General features: G+C 41.2%; 2 protein-coding genes across 4 annotated transcripts in view; both read right to left on the reverse strand.

Moving 5' to 3' along the window:
* Positions 1-14316, reverse strand: part of LOC138203178 (retinal-specific phospholipid-transporting ATPase ABCA4-like) — a 38927-nt gene extending 24611 nt beyond the window's left edge. The window contains exons 1-12 of the mRNA XM_069157878.1: positions 14094-14316; positions 12705-12817; positions 12408-12501; positions 12077-12218; positions 11752-11891; positions 10846-10973; positions 10500-10697; positions 7111-7200; positions 4397-4634; positions 3289-3428; positions 2621-2737; positions 1356-1553 (exon numbers count right to left, since the gene is read on the reverse strand). Coding sequence (XP_069013979.1) covers positions 1356-1553; positions 2621-2737; positions 3289-3428; positions 4397-4634; positions 7111-7200; positions 10500-10697; positions 10846-10973; positions 11752-11891; positions 12077-12218; positions 12408-12501; positions 12705-12770 — 1551 coding nt within the window. The 5' untranslated portion in view covers positions 12771-12817; positions 14094-14316. The remainder of the gene's footprint in view (positions 1-1355; positions 1554-2620; positions 2738-3288; positions 3429-4396; positions 4635-7110; positions 7201-10499; positions 10698-10845; positions 10974-11751; positions 11892-12076; positions 12219-12407; positions 12502-12704; positions 12818-14093) is intronic.
* A 1313-nt stretch (positions 14317-15629) lies between these two features.
* LOC138203179 (rho GTPase-activating protein 29-like) overlaps positions 15630-20558 on the reverse strand; it is a 28616-nt gene continuing 23687 nt past the window's right edge. For all 3 annotated transcript variants that reach the window (XM_069157880.1, XM_069157881.1, XM_069157882.1), the window contains 6 exons: positions 19998-20161; positions 19676-19864; positions 19343-19480; positions 18899-19131; positions 18013-18313; positions 15630-17462 (listed from right to left, as the gene is read on the reverse strand). In XM_069157880.1, coding sequence (XP_069013981.1) covers positions 16311-17462; positions 18013-18313; positions 18899-19131; positions 19343-19480; positions 19676-19864; positions 19998-20161 — 2177 coding nt within the window. In that variant the 3' untranslated portion in view covers positions 15630-16310. The remainder of the gene's footprint in view (positions 17463-18012; positions 18314-18898; positions 19132-19342; positions 19481-19675; positions 19865-19997; positions 20162-20558) is intronic.

The raw sequence follows: 20558 nt of genomic DNA on the forward strand, positions 1-20558 counted from the left end.
TACTTCACATACCCCTAATAACTAAAGTTCAGTTTGCTTTCTAAATGCAAGTAAAGTTTTTTTTTAGGAAAATAGGTTTATATTGCTCAAACTTGGGTAATGTTGTAATGAAAAACAGAATAATTTGAGGTCTGTCCTGACATTCAGGTATTGTTTTGGCACCAGAAAAAGCTCTATTGACAATTTTAGCAGATCATGTGTAGTTATGTGAATTAAACATTTTTAAACAGAACTGAAGTGATCTGATGACATGAGGAAATCTGAGCCACTGTATTCATCCTGCAGTGACACAAACACATACATGCAGAAAAGCAAAAGGCATGAAACACACACATAAGTATCCATAACACACACGAACAGAACTTTCACAATGTCCCTTTCTCACACACCGTTTCTCTGAAAAACATGTGTAATTGCCATGTGAAACTCCACCCCCTGCACACACACAAACACACACACAGCTCTTTAACCCCACACACACACACACACACACCTCCCATGTACACCGTGTCTAATGTCTCTATTCACATTACTGTACAATACCCTGAGAGCGCTGAAAGAAAGACGAGAGACCACTTCCCATTCATCTTTATGGAACCATACATTCACAACACAACAGCGTTCACTCATAAATGGGCTGAGGAGAAAGAGCCCCACTGATACACATGTTCCAGTGTGAGAAACATACCCCTGACAGAGTAAGAGGACCTGATGCTAACTGTAGCACTTATCCTATGGCTCAATGCTCGCTGACAGCTATATCTAATTGGCTAAATCGCCTGGGCTTGTTTGTGAGGCTCTTGGTGCTGAACTTGAAGACAAAGGACATACTGCGATGCCTGCACTGATAGGGCTCCTTCCAACATCACAACCCCTGCCTCCCCCTTTTTAAACCCGAGGAGAAGAGGGAAGGCGTGAAGGATGGATAGAGTGATTTGCCCTCTTTTATATTGCAGGCGCAGAGGTCTGTTTCAATGCAGGGCCCTGCACTTAAACAGCACTGAGCTCATGAGGGGGGGAGGGGGGGGGTGACTCATTCCCACCTACTCTCTACTTTATCACCGGCTCCACAATGAAAGCGAGAGAGGGGGGTGACAGCAGGCTTGTTCTCGCTACCTTTCAGCCTCCTGGACGAGAGAGCGGCTCTAAAGCCGTGCTAAGTGGTTTGCTCTGTTTCAAAAGGCCTGGCTGCGATCTCCAGGGAGCAGATCTGAAAGACTGATGCTCCTGTCTGCGGAATTAGGAGCGAGTCTAACAAAAAAAAAAAAAACTTGAATACCTCGTCCTGGGAATGTGCAAGATTTGGCAACTAGGAATTATAAGTGAATCAAAGCGATATAGGCAAGATTCCTCACCTCTCCGTATTGGTTGAACATGCGTATGATTTGGTCAGTGATGTTAAAAATGTTCCTCCAGTCAAAGTTTGGCTTTCCCGTCTCCCTCTTTTCCTCTGGACCGTTGTGCAGGAAGTTAAGGATGTCTCTGGAGGTAAATTCTGTTTCCTCCAGACTGTTATCCACGAAGTGCATCACCGTCGGGTTCCTCAGGGTGTCCTGCAGCGATGGAGACGAGAGCATAGGTACCGTATGTGATATAAATATACACAGAAAAAGTACCGTCCAATTGGCTGCATAGTATATTTAGGAAAATCATACCTCTGAATCACGATGCCAAACAACTTTGTGTTTTAAATCACACGGTTCATTTTTTATCAAATTGAATGCAATGTCAAATGTATTGCATCCTGGTTTAACATGGACATGGTAACGACAAACAATTAGCGTCTTTACACTACACCCCATAAGATTCTTCTTCTCCTGGACATGCGGAGGGTCTCAAGTTTTCCAAACAAAAGGCTTTAAAAGATGTGAAAAAACAACTTATTTAAGCAAAATTTGTGGATTGAATTTAACTTAAAGACATCTCGAGATTTTGCGTCCACACCTCTCCTGGATATTGGTTGGTTCTAACACTGGATATGTTGTAATTAATGGTGTGTTGATGAGCAACAGGGAAGTTCTGATCTCAAAATGAAAAAAAAACGAAAAACACATGAAGGCCTGTCAAACTTGGAGCTCTGTGCTTGCTCTGAAAATGAGGCAAAATAGCCGGTCTTGGTTAGCCTAGCCTGCCTAATTTGCTAGCAGTACATCAAAATGTAAAGAAATGTGACATACAAATAATACGGAGGACGAGGTTGCTTGTGTCTTTTCTGTATTCTGACAACAGAAATAGAGCAGATTTTCTGGAGGCCGCCGTGTCGCCTGTTTGGTAAACGCTTTAAACTTGGACGAGAATTTTGAACGGTGTCCCAAACAGGGAGGCGTTCACAACCTCATTACCGGACAAAGCTTTCTCATAATAGTCTTATCTTCTCTGCTCAAGGACGTTCCCAAGTGGAAACCTTCCCAATTCCCACATGCCTGAACGCACAATAAGGTTTACTTACTTTGAGCGTTATGCAATAAACTGTACACTGCAAGACTACATGTGAAATGCTTCAAAATGGATTGATGGTGGCACTTTTGTTGGATATATGCAGTGTGGGGGAAACGTTTTTTGTTTTTTTTCCATAAGAAGTCAGTGAAAAGGAGTGTACAGGTATGTGCAGTATTCGTACTCTGATCATGTTCATCTGCACGCTGTTCTGGAAGAAAGCCCACAGCTGAGGTCCCACCTCCTGCCAGGCTTTGGCCATGTCTCTTAGCCGCTCCAACTCCTCAAAGGTTGTGTTGGCCTGGATACACACACACACACACACACACACACACACACACACACACACACACACACACACACACACAAATACAGAGAATAAACAAACACGTCCCATCAAAATTGATGAATATTTCCAGAGTAGTTTACCAGCAGTGAGGAAGGATAATCATTATATAGTACTGTGCTCCTGTGCTAAAACTTTTGGTGTCAGTACTGAGCTGTGTATTGCTAATTTATCTAAGCTCGAAAACCACAATACTCTTCAAACAACAAGTGGACAGTCGGCTCGACTCTAATTGATAAAACTCCCCTTAAAATCGAGATCTGTATTATGTTAGGAGTAATAAAACACGTTTTCCCTTCCACTGCTGCACCCACAGAGATCGCCCCACCACCTCCACCCTCCACCCTCCTTTGCTTTGGTAGTCAGCTCATTCCAAAGAGGGGTGGGGGTTCGTATGCATCTACGCAGATACCGAGCGTGTCGAGAGAAATGGAGAAGGAGAGAAATAACGAGTAGAGAAAGAGAGTGGAAGGGGTGAAGGGTCGGGGCCGGAGGTGGTCTCTTACACTCTTTAATATCTTGCGGACGGCAGGGGAGTCGGGAGTGTACAGGATCTTTCCCATCAGCAGGGGCTTGACTGAATTCCACACAATTTTTGTGACAGGGTTGGACTCCAAGGTCTCCATCAGGGCATTGCAGAAGGGAGCTAAGAGTAGAAAATTTGCAAAAGCAATCAATAAAGAAGAATGTAGATACAAAAAAGCCACAAAAAAAGGATGGACAGGGAGAGAAATGAATCACCATAAATAATGATTCTTTCTTATCAACCACAACAGGCCACCATTCTGATGCCATTAAGTTATAAAAAAAAAAAAAGATACTAAAAAAAAAAAAAAAAAAAAGGGCTGTCTGTGCTTATCAACCAACTCTAGTATGAATTATGTTTTATGTGGCCTCAGTGAACTAAACCACCCCACTTAATATGCGAACGTCTGTGAAATCACAGCTGTTCCTCTTTGTAATGCAAACTAATTCTTACCGGTTTTGGTATTTTGGCTGATTTTTGAGTGTGCTGGCGCCACAGTACAATAGACAATGAAAACAGACACAGCACACATCCACAAAAAGTAAAACTACATGTGAAAATCAGGGAGACAGCTTAAAGAAAAATTGCGTCAAAAGATTAAAGTATCTTTGCAAAAACAGTTTCCTCTCTGTGGCATTTCATTGACAGGAGCTTTTAAAATTCATGCTTTAATTACACCAGTCTCTTGTTCATGACAGTTCAAGAAAAACTCTTGTGAGCGGAACAGTACGATCAAAAGCTTTGAAAGAGCAAATAAATAGACCTGGTTGCAGTATTGTTTTCTCAACTGCTGTTTCCTAGGTCAAGAATGTACGTTTAAGTACGCTAAACTATTAAGCCCAAACCGATGAGAAGTGCTTATGAAAAAAATGTGAACAATTACAGCACCATGGGCAACTGGGCAGGATTAATCTTTTGAGATCACAAACTTCAGAACAGGTAGTAAAAGGAAGGATATTATTGGTTCAAATGATGTCTGGCATAGCTTTCTATTAAGGAAAAGTCAGTGAGAAATACTATACAAATCAGTATATGGTACACTATGGAATGGGATTGAGACAGGTACAGTTCAAGATCTCTTTACTTACTGGTATTGTCATCATAGACGTAGTTGTAGTTCTTGGTGCTGTTGACGCCCAGAAAGACTTTGTAGTTGTTGTCCTCGTACCAGTTAAAGGACAGGACGCTGGAGCCCTCTCCCTCTGGGTATCCGCAGAAGAGGCTCGACACGCTGGACATCAACTGGGTGAACGTGAAGGGACCTCCATCTTGGAACAAAGAGGAAACCGCCTTCAGGACCTCCTGAGAGCTCTCCCGCTCCATCAGCTGTGCAAGACATAGAAAGGGCCACAGGAAAGGTTTTTCTTTGTGGTCAGCTTTACCCATCAGCCTGATTATAAATTTAAAGACTTCTATAAAACAACATCAATTCAGTCTCTCCGTGGAACCTATAGTATTTCTGTCAATATTTCCACCTTCAATTCTTATGCATCACAAGGTTTAAACACAAATGGCAGTTTGAATTGAGTGTTTGGGAAGTACATGGGACTAAAATTCAAAGACAATGAGGATGAGTATCCAAAAAGAGTCCACAGAAAGTGAAATCTAAAAAGTGGCCAGTGTCAGACCTCATTTAGACCTTTTTTTAAGGTGTGTTGATGTTTACTAGATATATGCTGAATGAGTTTAGTCCCACAGAACTATGATCTACATAGAGTGCCAGATTTTAAGTCTCCGCTGTATTATCAAATATCATAACGTGATGCCACCAAAAGCAGCTGTTACAGCAGGAGCATTTCCAAAAATGATTTGACCTGAGCCAAACTAGTTGTCAACCAATTTTAATATTCTGCGACTTATGTTTGGTCATCAGTGCTGCCAAGTAAGACCAAATATCACCCTCCCTCCAACAGGATAAATGAATGTTAGGTATTGCTGGTAAGTGTAAACAACTCGTGTTTAGCATTTTGACGTTTATCAGATAATTATATACAAGTCGGGGATATTTATGTCCTTCATATTCATCCATACCCTGTGAATTTCATAACATAAACGATCCCGAGAAAACAATAGTTGGAAAGATAAGCAAACATGTTGGACAGACGCCCCTCCTCACATGAGGACAGTCGCAGGGTGGACTAAATATCCTCCTATTGATGGGACAAAAATAGATTTATCCAAGTGCAATTCTCCCCAGTACTTAGGTTTTGCTCGAGGAGATATAAAGGCATTACCCCAAAGAGAAATCAACCTATAACTAATCTTAATCTTGAGATGACCTCATACAGGATCAGACGTTTGGTATTTATTAACCGAGGTCAGTCTTATTAGCAGAGGTCACTGATGAAAATGACTCATTGTTCCTGTACGTCGCCCATTCAAAAGACAAGTTTTACGTGTGAACATGCACACGCATGCTACTACACACCCCGAATTTCTGCCCCTCTCGCTCCCTCTTCCTCCATTTTCGTATTTATTATTTCGCACACCGAGCTGAGAGGAAGGAGAGGTGGGTAACGAGAGCGTTTGGCTCGCCTTTCTGTCACCACGGTGATACAAAGGTCCCACCTACAGGATGTGTCACCTCAAAGGAATGTCCCTCTCTCCCACCCCCCACCCCCACCCCCCCCCTTCCCTCCCCCTTCTCTCTCTGTCTCTCTCTCACTCTTGACGAAGGTGATGATGGGACACACTAACCCCCGGGGGACATGCGGTGAACGTGCCGAAACACACATCTCAATCACAGTCATTGGTATGCGTGTGTCACATGATACATGTATGTATACTCAAGTATCTATTCTGTTCTATTGTGATATGCTGTTCTGAATTTCTCTTCGGTATCTACTCTATTATATTCTACAATAACTGATGTATTAAATGTTCCAAACTGTATTCTGTTGTAGTCTAGTCAATTGTGTTGTATTTGTAAAAAAATATATATATATATTTTCTGTACCTGCCAATAGTAGAAAGGATTTTTGGTGTTGATATGGCCATAATTTTAGCATTGAATTAATTCTGATTCATAATTTTGGTTTACTTTTATCTCTAAAAACTGAAAATTTATGTTTCTTTAGTATTGATTTGAGTTTATTCTACCATCTCTGTTCTTTTCTGTTTTCTAGGTTTTCCTATACTTATTCTATTTCTCTTCAAAATTTATATTTTGTAATATTATTGTATTTCTCTTGTATATTTTTATATAATATTCTCTTCTATGTTCTCCTATATTCTTTCCTGTTGTGTTAAACAGTATATGTCTATTTTTTACACTATTCTGTTATTGATTCATTTTTCAATTTCTATTCAATTGTCTTTAATTCCTCTACAGTGTGTATTTCACTCTGTTCTGTTCTATGAACATATATTTGATCCTACTCTGTACTCTTCTGCTCTATTGTGTTTCTCTACAATAGCTATTGTATTCTCCTCAAATACATTCCATTACTATTCTATTCCAGTCTGGTTTGTATTTCACATGTATTCAATACTTGTGCATGCAGAGTAGCAGGCTTATACATTAATGCAGATTTACACAGCCGCGCACATACATCTGGGGTTATAGAGCGATATCAGCACTTGTACAGCAGGTTGTTAACACACACACACACACGTAACCTCCACATTGCTGAGCCCCATCGGTGAGACTCCTCTGCGAGCGATTCTCAAACAAGAAGTAGCGGAAGAGGCGAGTTTCCTGCAGGACTAAAAATAGTGGTGCCTCTGATCCTGCAGGACTAAGGAGATGAGGAGCGTAGCGGGAGCAGGAGTGGAAGGGATTGATGGCCTTTGGTGCACTTACAATTTGGATCTTCTCCGATGCTCCCTTAAGAACCCGACCCCAGAAATGCAGGTCAACCCCCTCGGAGGGGCGGTCCATGAGCTGAGGCATCTGGAGAAACAAAGTCACAAGACGCATTGGAGAAAAAATATTTATTCAGAATAAAATGAGATTAATTTAGATAAGATGAAGAGATTCAAACACAACCGGCCGTTTGTTCTTTCATGTTAAAACCATCTGTGCTCTTTTTTTGGGTTTCTTTGTTAAGTCATGTCCCGTGATGATAACCACATTCATTTTTAGCAAGAAACCAGTTAAACAGCAACTTTAAATTCCTGGAAACTTCCAGGAAGTGTTTGTTTCTGAGGAAGGAAACCATTTTTTGCCCACTTTTCTTTACCACAATTAAAATTAGTAGCCTACTGAGCAAAACTATCAGTCGCCTGTTTTTTGTTTTGGTCGCACACTTTAGAACAAATGTTACGACATATGTATATAAAGGAACGGTGTACTTTGGCGAACCTTTATCAAATTTATAATCCATCAACTGTTAGAAAAGCAACCACTGTAACTGTTACTCCCCTAAGACCTCCTTCAGTGACTTATCTTCTAGAGAAACCATTAGCAGTTGGTGTTAGAAAACGTCTGGTCAGGGCAGAGGGCTGAGGGTGAGGAAACCCTGAGTGCCAAGACAAACACACGCACATGAGATATCCTTCCTCTCGCATTCCTCTTGCCTGCATTTCAATGAACGAAGGAAGGAGGGAGGCGGTGCGCTGAGGGAGAACGAGAGAAAGCGAGGGACTATAGAAAGGGAGGGTAGAAGGAGGTAGATGGGAGACAGGATTCGAGAGCGTAATGAGGGGAGTATAGTAGTTGCAAGGCAGAGCTCGGCGGAGTAATAGGCTTTAAAGATAATGGAACTAATGGGTTAAATGCAGAGATCATCACTAAGACGCTACCGTCGTATTATCATCCTCCAAAGAGTGCGTGTGCTCGGTGTAGACGCAAGTCGTGGAGCTGGCGAGAGTTGGTTTTTTTCTGTCATATTTCTCTAATATTTACTGAAAATGTCAAATAAAGGCACATTTGTACAACAAATAAGAGATGGAATCATAATAGTAGAAGTAGGTAGATAACAAAATAAAAAAAATAAAAAGATGTTGTATACATAACGAAAGTATTGTACAAATAAAAATTTTGAACACGTGTGCCAAATTTCATGGCAATTCATCTATAAATTGTTGAGATATTTCAGCTTTTTTTGTGGAGCCAATAGTAAAAATCAAGGCATCACCAAAATCATTAGGATTCACTCTGCGGGGATCATTAATGTCTTTCTGGAGAAGAGTCTGGACGAGAGCCCAAACGATACTGGATTGTTGGTGCTGAAGCCAAAATCAGGAAGTTAAAAAGAATTCAGATTTTAATTTTTCAAACAAAAGGTGGTTATCAAACACGTGTGACAAAGATACATAATGAAGGCAGAACATTTAACAGTTTAACAATGAACTTAAATGTGCAAAATGTCATCAGTGCACTAAAACAGTGAACTTCACTGGGACGTTATCAAGTAAAAATGACATATAATGCCAATAAAATCGGTCGGACTCTAGTCTCGATCGGCTGACCAAAAAAAACGTTGTTGCTTTTTCTAAGTTTTTAAAAGCAGGATCTAAATATGCTGAAGTACTATCAAAAAGAGCAGGGAATAAAATAAGTTAATATAAAAACACAAAAATGATTTACTATTATTCAAGCTCTTGTCCAAGGCCAGATTCACAACAAACACCCAATTCTGACTATATATCTTTCTGTGCTATTTAATTACGGGCCTCATTTCCCAACAATTTACACCAGCTTCATAATTATTGCAATTGCCGGGCAATGTCTTCAAGACAGAGGTAATTAAAGCCCCAGCCGGCCTGATAAACAGGTGTACTGGCAGCTAGGTGCACTGAACTCTTTAGACTTGCACATGGCGGTGAGTTATTTATGAGACGCAACCTCATGTCTTAGCAAACACTTAACAGGCTGTATGCGGGGGCAAGCTAAGCCCATTAAAGAAACAGGCCAACAGAGATAATGCCATGTGAATTCCCTGAGCCAGTGACCTGACTCACTCAGGCTGAACCTCAACAAACATAGTAACAAAACAAGTGGCTGTCATGAGAAAAAAAAAAAAACGTTTAAATATAGTACAGTTTGTAGCTGCTTTCTTTTAATGCTACATTTATTTATTTATTTGTTTTGGTACAATTTGCTGAGGTACAGCTACTATTTATTTATACATATATATTAAAATAAATGAGTAAAAGGGCTTTTTCTTCAAGTGTCATTAAAAAAAAAAAAAGCTCCGTTTTTCTGCCTCCCTGTTGTTTGCTTTTTATAATTACATGCGTAAACGGTGTGTAATTGAGCGTGTGCTTCATTATAGGCCCCAAGTGACAGGATGAAAAAGATCTGGCAGATTCACCTGTAAGCTAAAATCAGCTACTAGGCCACACATGCAGTCTTGGCATCATCACACACCTATATATAGAGCTAATACTCATGCCACAAATCAGACAGAAGATGTACTATACTGCCCACAAACCAGCACTGACAAAAACCACATCTGCTATAAATCCAATATGTCAGCTGAAGCAGAAACGATACCGCCACATCAACTTTGCTGATCCAGTTGATTAGATTAAAAAAAAACTCCTGTTAAAAATTTTCTAGACCAGTAGCTGGGACAAACTGGTTGCACTAGCCAAACCTGGCATTTATTACTTTGCACCACATGTATCCCTGGCTGACTGACAGGCTTTTCAAATCGTACTCAAATGCCTCTTTACCTCTACATTCATACCAGAGGAATCAGAGAAGTTACAGAAAACAAATGAAGCCACCACAAAAAAAACAGAGACTGGCCTTCATTTTACCAGAACAGGAAGACAGATGTCACACTACCTACGTTGTTAAAGCCTTCAGAGGATGGTAGAGTACCAGTAATGACGAACCTTTCCATGGAAAACCCCATAACCAAGAAAACACAAAAAAGCCTCCACAACATCCTCAATGAAGGGTCGTTAGACATACAGGATCATCGGTTTATAATGTGAATGTTTTTTGTTTTTTTCCAGTTATTGCACCTGACCGGGTGTAGACCTCGGGTTATTTTAAAAACATCAGAGCAGACTCTAATCGGCCACCATATTCATCAAAACTATATCACCGCTGCGACTAGATTTAGAAAAAAAAAAAACACTTGACTTCAATGACACTGGTTGCAGATTGGTCCGCCCTTCAGAGTGGTTGTGCCAACCTTGGCGTGATCAGAGGTTCCAGACTATAATCACAGACTGAGGCTGTGATCAATAGTCTGGCGCATCCATTTAGTGTGAAAACACTATAAAGCGACTAACCACCCTGAAGATCTTGAAGAAGTCCAAATTAGCGTAGAGGATGTCCTCGATCTTCTGCAGCTGCGGCTGGCTGAGGGCACACATGGCGTTGCGGACCCCGTGGAGTCCCATACGACTGGGGAAGATGATGAAGCGCTCCAGCAGGGCCTGGCTGCACGCGATGTCTTTCAGCTGCAGGTCTGGGATACCGAACGCAAACTGGACAGCACGAAAAGAAAGAAAAGGGTCGAATGTTATTTTCAGTGGTGCACGTTGCGGGGGGAAAAAAAAAAAATCCACATATTGTTGCAAAGGTCAAGGAAAAACACAGAGATGCACCAGAAAAATGAGGATAAACCAAGTCTACCTGTTCAAGTCGTATTCTTGCGTTGATGAGCTCAAAAACGATAGATTCCGAGAGGTCGGCGTCTCTCAACAGGAAGGCTGTGAGGACCTCGTCATCCTTCAGAATATCCTCTATCTTCAACCCACGTCCTAGATGGAAAATAATAAACGGAGAGAGTGAAAGGTCAGAACCACAAAAAAGAAAAAAAAAAACAATACTGACCCGAGCGGTAGTGAGCCGCTCAGAGGAAATGATTCACAGCAGAGGAGATTGGCAGAGCTCCGGATTTTCAGCAGGAGAATACTGAGCAAGAGGAAAAGTGTTGATATGCACATCCCTGCCAAAAGACAAAGATAATTTCGGTGGAAGTAATATTGGGAAGAGCATTTTTACGCGTGCCTTCCGGCCAGGTCATAAACAATCCTCTGCACCTGAATGACCACAATAATGTGAATATTAACCGTGAATAAGAGGTCGAACAGAAGAACAGTTTATACACTACTTTACTGGATAGTTTTTGTGTAAGATGAGCTTTTTTTTTAAATATGGATAACTGGCTAAAATAAATTATAATAAGCATTGGAAAAATAATACCTGACATCTCAATAAATTGGGAAACAATGAAAGTATTTTTTTTTTAAAAACGTCTTTACCAGATTTGTACAAACAAAATTATGATTATTCCACAGCTAGTAATCAGGTTAAGAAAAACACTAATGATACACTTTTTAAACTATGAATACCTTCGGTTATACATTTATCCAGAAAGCTACAACCACAGCAGACTTGATCTCCAACAGTCTTTTTCTGTTGAGATTACAGAGTTGGGAAAAAAAAAATAAACCTAAAACCTAAAGCCTTTACGAACCATTTTACTCTCAAGAGAAGTGTGACTGAGTGAACAATTTCTTTCTCTTTGCCCTTTACCTGAGAACGCAGATGGGTTGTTGCGCAAAGTGTCCATGAAGTTGGCGAAGGATGACATTTCATGCCAAAGCCGGCCAAACTGCGGGATCTCCCTCTCATTGAGCAAAAGCTCCTGGATGTCAACGTAAAACCGTGCCAATCTGGAGGAAGACAAAAAAAAACAACAACAAAAAACCTTACTGAATTTGTGTAATTTTTTAACCATATTTCAAAAAAAGAAATTAAGACTTCGACAAACTAGTGATCTTAAACAACAAATCAAATAATTTCAGTTTCTATCAATGCGAAGTTTACCAGGTTTAAGAGCGCTGTCATTATTGCTTACACTGAGTTGTTATAGTTGGACACAACGCCTGGGGACTCTCCTCGGGTTGCGTATCTGAAGCAGGGATTGTTGGTGTTGCAGAAGATGCCTTGGATCCAGGGGAGAATCCCTGCCGAGGGCATTGCCTTGTTGGGGAAATGACCTGAAGGAACGCACATCACGTCAGAGGGCAGGCAAGGACTTGTGACTCGTTTCCAAAGGGATATTATGGGTTACTCTTCCCATGAAAAGAACCCTCATACAAGTTGTAATTTCATAAGGAACACCTGGTTCAATAGATGAGGGTAAATTAGCAACGATAGCTGTTGGATTCTTAACGGTTCGTTCTTACACTCATGTTGTTGGTACAGTGGATTCGCCTTCCTCAGCCACACCAGACCGATGAATAACAACACAGGCCAGAGGATCTCCACCATGAAGCGGATCTGGACACAAACAGGTGACGCAGTCGTACGCAGTCAACAATAGGAGCACCTGCACAATTCAGTACAGCTGCAATAAAGCATTGCTACATGCAGTTTAAGCGTCGGAGAGATACCGAGAGGATTTATGGGGTCGTATTGGACCGCATTATCCTGAATAGTGTTCGTACATTTTTGTCCAACTCACTTCACCTAACTGTTTTTACCTTCTGTCTCTTGCGAAGAGTCCAGTTTTTCCACAGTAATAGGCGGATTTGAGAGCCTGTCTTCATTGCTCTGCAGCTCAGCCCCTGGAAGGGGTCATCAGACTGTGAGAAACCTGCAGGTAAACAACTCCCATCAGTGTTGACATTTCAGTTGTCACAAAGACGTCGGAAACAAACACACATTAAAGACAAAGATCACACAGTTGGTAGTCGGAGAGAACCGGTACCACTGTGCGCTACCTGGTTCTGGTTTTGAGAACACTTGCCTTATATTAGACTGGATTTGATCTTGTGCCTGTTTTAAATTAAAAAAAAACTTTGAGGCTTTTCCATTATTGTGCTTTATTTTTTTGCATATTTTTATCTTCTTCTTCTTCTTCTTTAACATATTGATACAACTGTCACTACTGCTCCATTTGATTGAAGCTAAATGAATTAGAATGATTATGTGTCTATCGAGAAAGACAAAGAAAAGACATGTAAACATAATTGTTTTGGTCTTTCGATGCACTGACTCTGTGCTGGCTTCTGATTTGATCAAATTTTTACTCAAACTTAACTGAACCTGGATTTAGCATCGACTTCGATTTGTTTAAGGTTTTCTTGACAACAACTATGAACAAGACCGCCCTTCAAACTGCTTCAGAGAAAGCACAAAATCCCTAAATCCCTATTGCGTGGGCGTATAAAGGCTAAAGGGCAGAATTTTTCCTCAAGGCGAAATACACGATAACATTAAATCTATTTTCAAACACCATTATTCAGAACATATAAGCACGACTTGATGTCTGTATACATGTGAAACCGTATACTTGAAATACAAACGCAGTTTGAATGTACTCTATTGTGCAGATTTATTCCAGAAGACAAATTCATTTTGGAGCCAATGACATATACAAGTTATGTGCAGATGGGACATCAGAGAATGTCGGACAGAGTAATTTGTTCAGAGTGACATGTCCAGTAGATTACTGCAGACTGCCAGACTGAGGATGCAGAGACATAACACTTGTCTATAAAAACAAAAGGGGGACTGTAAGACTAAAACAGGAGATTTAAGGCTCCCACTATGTGTCTGAAATCACCTTATTACTCAGACAATTATAATATATGCTACGATTTCCTTGAATAAGCTCGGTAGAAGAAATGTAGACATTTTATGGCACAAACACATCTCATCAGTGGAAAAAGTGCTGCAATTCAGTCATCTAAACAAATAGCAGTATCAGCAAAAACACTGTCAAAAGGATTTGTCACAACATTCTGCCACAATTTAAAAATGAGAAAAACTAAAACATGAATTAGCAATCCCACCTGTCAGCTTACATTACCTTCCAACACGTTTAATTGCTCGATAGAAAGAATAAACTGGCCAATTCTGACGCTTACCTCTTGTTGAATGATATAAAAGTCGAACGACATCAAGAGAAACAGGTGCACTAACAAGCTGAAGTAATGGAAAACATTAAGCAAGGTGGAAGAGCTCCGTAGGACTCCTAGCTGTCCACTCTCTCTCTCTCTCTCTCTCTGCTCTCTGCCTGCAGGTCAGCAGCACTCCTAATCTGATTGCTCTAATCTCCCAGCTCAACACGGGCAGGCAGAAAAAAAGACAACAGCCATCCATTTTGAGGCAGACTTAGGGGGATATCTGCTGAAGGGGGGGGGGGGGGAAACGAAGGCATCCTGGAGAGGAAGATTGTCCAACACTAGAGGTGGGGTTCATCGCCGGCGTGTTTTGTCAAAAGATACATCAGCGAGATTTACCTGCACAGTCAGTGCGCGACACACTCTGGAGGGGAAGTCTTTCAGCGAGGCACCTACAAGATAAATCGAGAGTTTGGATTTAGTAACACGGCAGACGCGAGGGTTCGTTTCACGTTTTGTGTCGAACGCGCCTGAAAATGACTCACGGCTCCGAGCAGCTCGAGAAGGTGGAGCAGCTGACATGGTTAATTCAGTGAGAAGAATGAGAAGCCTCAAATTAAAACCACGTGTAGCTGCAGCAGACGTGGCTCCCCCTAACACGAACATCAATTTAAGGTTTATCCCGGCGTGAGTACAAATTTATTAAAGTCAGCGAATTATAACAAAGAGATCGGACCGGATCCGTGGCTGAAATATAAAATAAGATAAAAGTGCAACAGGTAGTGTGAATAATACGCATAAACAATGCACATAAAGTGAATTTAGACCTCCCTGGCTACAGATAAAAAAAAAAATATATATAAAATACATATTTTGAAGCAAAAACATTTCAGCTTTTCTGTGAGTGCAAGTTGAATATTTTCAGGCTGTTGCACAAAACAAGTAATTTAAGAGACACTTTTTAGTTGTCAACCAATACTGAAAATAATCATGGATCTGACAGCACTCCAATGTCTCTCTTTTCAATTTGCCCAAAAGAACAAAGTAAAGCCAACAATAACATTGATTACATCGAAATGCACAATAGGCAGCTATGAAAAAACGAGCATAAATATTATAAAAAATAAAACTTATGTCTAAGGGGTCTACTGAACGATCGGACAAAAATGTTTCAGATATGACCCTGGTTCTCTGAGACACAAATATTGGAGCAGAGCTGAAACATTTAGGCGAATAATGAAATAGAATTTCATAGGAAAGTTGTCCGTTTCCAGAGCTCTTTCTAATTTTCATTTTTTTTCTTGGTTTAGCAGTTATTTTGCAGATCTATAATTTCTAACTTATTTCTTAATACCTTCAAAAAAGTTTCCTCGTAAAAATGATTTAATCAAGGCCTCATTTTAGTGGTAAGTAGAAACAGTGTTCATATATAACACACACGAAGTAAATATAAAAACATATTTGACAAAACCTTCAAATATAACCTGAGGAATTGAACAGAAATCTTTAAAAAAAAAAAACACACACAAAAAAAAAACTCAACCAGAACAGAAATAACAGTTTAAAGTACTTTTTTTTTTAATTTTGCAGCAAGAACGGTTGCATGTCATTTCTCTTCTGTATGGTCACAATAATGTCATGAGACCAAATTATTGTGACAAACACAGAGTATGCATGAATGAATATAAAAAAAAAACGTAAACAGATACATAAGGTTTACATACTGAGAAAATATGTACCAATCACAGGCTACAATGGACACATTTAAAACGCAAGAACGTTGAATTTATTATAATTAAGAACCTCATGTAAAGAATACTTCCATCTATTCCTTGTGGAATAAAATACAAAATTTAAAAAAATTTTGACTTAAAAGGAAACATCAGAATTTCAACCTGCATTAAGTGCATCATGAAAAATATAATTTTGTAACATAAAACATTGAACAGGAAAAGTGATAGGCATCGATTTCATTGGCAATAAACTTTTCGTATTTGCTTGTTTTGAATGCTTACATCAACCACTGTTGATGACTTCAACATGTAAAATAGAATATATTAGTACTTATAACACTTTTGTGGTTTATTTTCACAGGCCTACATTTCCTCCCATTCTCAGCTTGTTGATAAAAATGTTTTCCCCAGTATAAACTATGGCACAGATACATAAATATTTACAGATATATATATATACATATATATGTGTATATATATACGTATATATATTTTTTTTTTTTTGGCATCAGACAAAATGAGCTTCTCTGTGTTCAAGCTCCTGCAGCCGCCGAGGTCGCAGTCTTTGGTAGACGGGTTTAGTCTCACTGGGGCTGAGGTCGTCGGGGCTGCTCGGGGGTGGAGACTGGGGAGGCGAGAGGGTAGAGCAGGTCGAGCCCCCGGGGTCGATGGCACTGTCGGTGGAGTCCTGTGTCTGGAGCTGGGTCTGTGAGGGGCTTGTCGGAGCAGGGGAAGGGCTGACAGCCTGGGCGAGGCCGGTGGGGGCGAGTGTCGAGGTGGTGTTGGTGACGGAGGTTATAGTGGTAGTCCAGTTTGGAAGTGTCCTCGCCCTGTTGTTAACGGCAACAGGGGGCATGTAGAAAGTTCCAGGAGGAGGCTGCAGAGTCCTCGGTGCCCTGAGCGTTAATGGAAGGTTCGGTGAGCCGCTGGACTCACTCGCTGAATTTCCTGTGCAGTTTTCCCTTTTAGAAGTCCACACAGGCTTGACGGACAGCGTGTAAGGGTTGCTGGAGAACACGGTGGTAACACTACTCGTGGTAGCGACCACGGAGGCAGTGGTAGCAGCTGGACCGCCAGCGACAGGCACGGTTGCCTTCATGGGCTGCACTCCAGAGCTGGCAGATGGCAGGTTGGCGACTATCATAGCAGTCCGAGGCGTGACATCATAGTGCTTGTATTTCCGATCCCACGTCCTCCTCTGCATCGTCTGAGTGTCAATAAAAGGAGTGATGTAGTAGGCGCTAACCCTGGATGAGCCACTTTGCCGAGCCTTACCCGGCTCCGGCATCTCCTGGATAGTGTCAGTCACGGCGTCAGATCTCCCGTCAACACGATCGTCAGTGTTTCGATTATTCCTCTCGCTGATCTGAGCCGGGGCGGGCAGGCGTTCCAGCGGCATGCTGATCGGTCGAGACATGTGTCTAGTGCGTTGGGCGCGTAGCTGGACCTTTGGTGCCGCGGTGATGGTGGAGACGGTGGTGCTGGGACGGCCGAACACCAACGTGGACCTCTGGACGTCTCCACTAGAAGTCTGGACTCCGTTGAGTCTGTCCAAAGCCGAGACTTCTGCTTTGTCTCTTCCTGGCTGGACCTCCTGCACCTCATCCAGGATTTGTGAGGACGGGATTACCGATGAGTATCTTTTGTACACTTTGGCATTCTGAAGGGGAAAAAAATGAACAATTAGAGTACGATCTCAGTGTTAATCAAATTAAACTTTATCTGCATGTAACTCGAAAAGGGCCGGCTAGAGGAGTGAAAACAGGAAAACGTCTTTTTGTTACGCCTAGGAGTTTTTATCCACTTTTTAAAAAAATGGCTACGCTCCCTGCAGACCCAGCAGTGAAATCTTAAAAAACAAAAAAAACAAAAATGTATGTGCAACTTGTTATGAATATTGTTTCACATATTTGTAGAGTTTAATAACAAGTTAAACGAAAAGTGCAGGTGGCAGAGAATATGAATCAACTGTATTATCGTTAACGTGAGATTTTTATAAACACTGAACTGCTGACAAAGGTAGGTGTGTCGCCATTTCGTTGCTGGTTTGTTGACAGTTCTTTTAACCAAATCTGAAATATTCTCTCCACATTCCCTACTAAATGTGAAGCTGATAACGTCTTTAGGGACTCGGTCGCTCATACTGATGTCAAAGTCTGAACAATGCGATTCAAAGGCAGCTTTATCAACAATCTTTGATCCCTCTTCACCTCTTTAATGTCCATCAGGGAGGTGGAGTGTCTGCTGAGCTGCCGCTCTTTCTCTTGCGGAGTGAGTCTGGGAGATGCCTGGCCGGCGGTGGCGATGTCAGAACCAGGAAGAAGGGATACGTCGAAGACCGTCTGGAAGTGTCGCACTAGCAGCTCCACCATCAGGGCCTGGTAGGGGTAATCCACCAGGGAAGACAGGGACACCTCGGCATCCGTCTGTCGAGGCTTCACCAGCGTCGGGCCGAAGATGATGCCGAGGTTACTCGCGGTCATCTTGTTCTCCTCCGCCTGCTCAGTGACTCTGTGGTGGTGAAGAGGGATAAAGAGTTGAAGGTTGTTTTTTTTTTTTTTTTGTCTGGGTTTTCAGAAACAGCACACTGAGTCAGAGGCAGACTGACATTCTGTCGACTGGTAATGGCCAATTAATTCAAACATAAAAGTGGTGAAAAGATGTGAGAAAAAGGTTTGACAGAACCACCTTCCATTTGTAAAAAAAAAAAGAAATGAAACCTGCTTCAGGAAGGTGCTGACAATCAAAAGCATTTTTCTGTCACGAGTTGGTCTAAAAGTCTGCAATTACTCCTGCAAGTGCAATTAAGAACATCAAATCCTTGTGATTTTTAGGCCAAGATATTTTGAAATTTAAATTATAAAAGGACCAAAGTACAGAATATTCTTCAAATATTCATGCTGGTATTGGATTTTAAAACCAGCCTAACGAGACGATAAACAGAGCATAACTCTTGTGTTCTGCAACTTCCTCTGTGCTGTGGGGAAGTCTCTGTTTCTCTTTGAGTGTTATGAGGAAGTTTGTAAATCTGTACTTGTGAAGACAGATAGAATTACTCGAAATAAATAGCTCTGGGTTTTAGTTTGCAGCTCTTACCTGTTCAGATGTGCTATCAGGAAGCGCAGAGTCCTGTAGTTGGCCGTGGGCAGCTGGCGGAGTAGATCTCTGATCTTGAAAATGACTCTGTTCAGCTGGATGCTCGGCCCACCTTTCTCTCCTGTGTGCGTGCCCTGAGGTTTATCCGCCTCCTCCACTATCACCCTCTGGCACTCTTTGGCCAAGCCGATGAAGTCGTTGTAGAATCGAAACAGGATCAGCGGCTCTGGTAACTGTTGGGTGTAAATGTCGTATTAAGATGCTAAAATGTTATGTATGACGAATAAAATGATCAATTCGAAGATGTCAAATTACACGAAGATAAAACCTAAAGGATCAACTTCAACAATTCACTCGTGCAATACTCCATGTAACATATCGCATCCCTCAACACGAGTTTCCCGCTAATTTTCAATAATCGTAACATTGTTCAGCAAGACCGACCTGTCTCAGATAGAGTTTAAGGACGTTGCTGATGTCGTGAGGTGAGAGGTCAGACAGCTCGACCAGGTCTTTCCCGTTTTCAAACGCCTGACAGAGCTTCTCGACACGGGATTTGGCGCCATTCACACGATAAATGCCCTGCGATAACAAGATAAGTACATAGACATGTTTAATATATTTATGATCACACAGTAGCAAAGACAGATCTCGAACCATATTACTGAAGGGAACATAATACATTTACAGCATGAAAAACTACTGCAAAACAAGATATTAGGTTATAAATATAAACAACGTCACTGTACGCGACATAAAAAAAAAAAAAAGATTTACCTTGATGTTAAGGGCTCGACTCTCAATCTCAGACGTGCACTTCTTGATTAAAAAGGGGATTCCGTCGGAGGTGTTTTTTGCTGCTTGAGTAAAGTCGATTCCAAACAGGTGCAGTCTGCCTTGAAGCTTTTTATGGCCACACTGGATAGCGAGTGTCTCTAGACACTTTTTATGGCAGGCCAGGGAGCACTGGCAAAGAGAAGCAGACAGTGAGAGATAAATGAAGGAATCTGATCATATATATGTAATATATATATAATATTACTAAATACACAACAGCATTATCTTTTTTACGGTGGATAAAAGAGTATGTTTACACTACCTCTTCACACTCAGCTCCGTGGAAAACGACCAGACTGTCACACTCTCTGCACTTAGACGGCGCGCGTAGTTTTCTTAGCTTATGGGTTTGAGCAGCTTTGGACATCTGAGCATTTCGGAAAGGACCCGGAGAACTGGCCGTCTCCGTCACCATCTCAGCGAGACCTGAAAATCAGAGCAGCTGATGAGGAGAGTAACCAAGAAGACAGGTCGGACAGTTCAAAGCTGAAAGTTACCTGTCTTTTTTGGTGTCGTGTCACAAGACAAATGGTAGCTTTAAGCAGTTTAACTCACATTCACACATTGACTCACAGCCAGCCCAATTCAGAAAATTCACGAGCGTGAAAAAAGTCACATCAAGAAAAGACAACAAACTAACAAACAGAACAGACTGTTATTCTAGTTGATTATGCATAAATTAATTTCCTGATCCTGAAAATTAGCAATTAACAAAAACCTATTCAGTAGAAAAGAATTAGGTCAGATCGAGGAGTTCTAGAGCTGCTTCAGTTCACAATGAGATGAAACACGCTGACTGGGAAAGATCAACACAGATACAGGA

This window comes from Embiotoca jacksoni, unplaced genomic scaffold, assembly GCF_022577435.1.
Source record: "Embiotoca jacksoni isolate LCO1_2020_lvr unplaced genomic scaffold, fEmbJac1.0.p SCAF_22, whole genome shotgun sequence".
Taxonomy (NCBI): Eukaryota; Metazoa; Chordata; class Actinopteri; family Embiotocidae; genus Embiotoca; species Embiotoca jacksoni.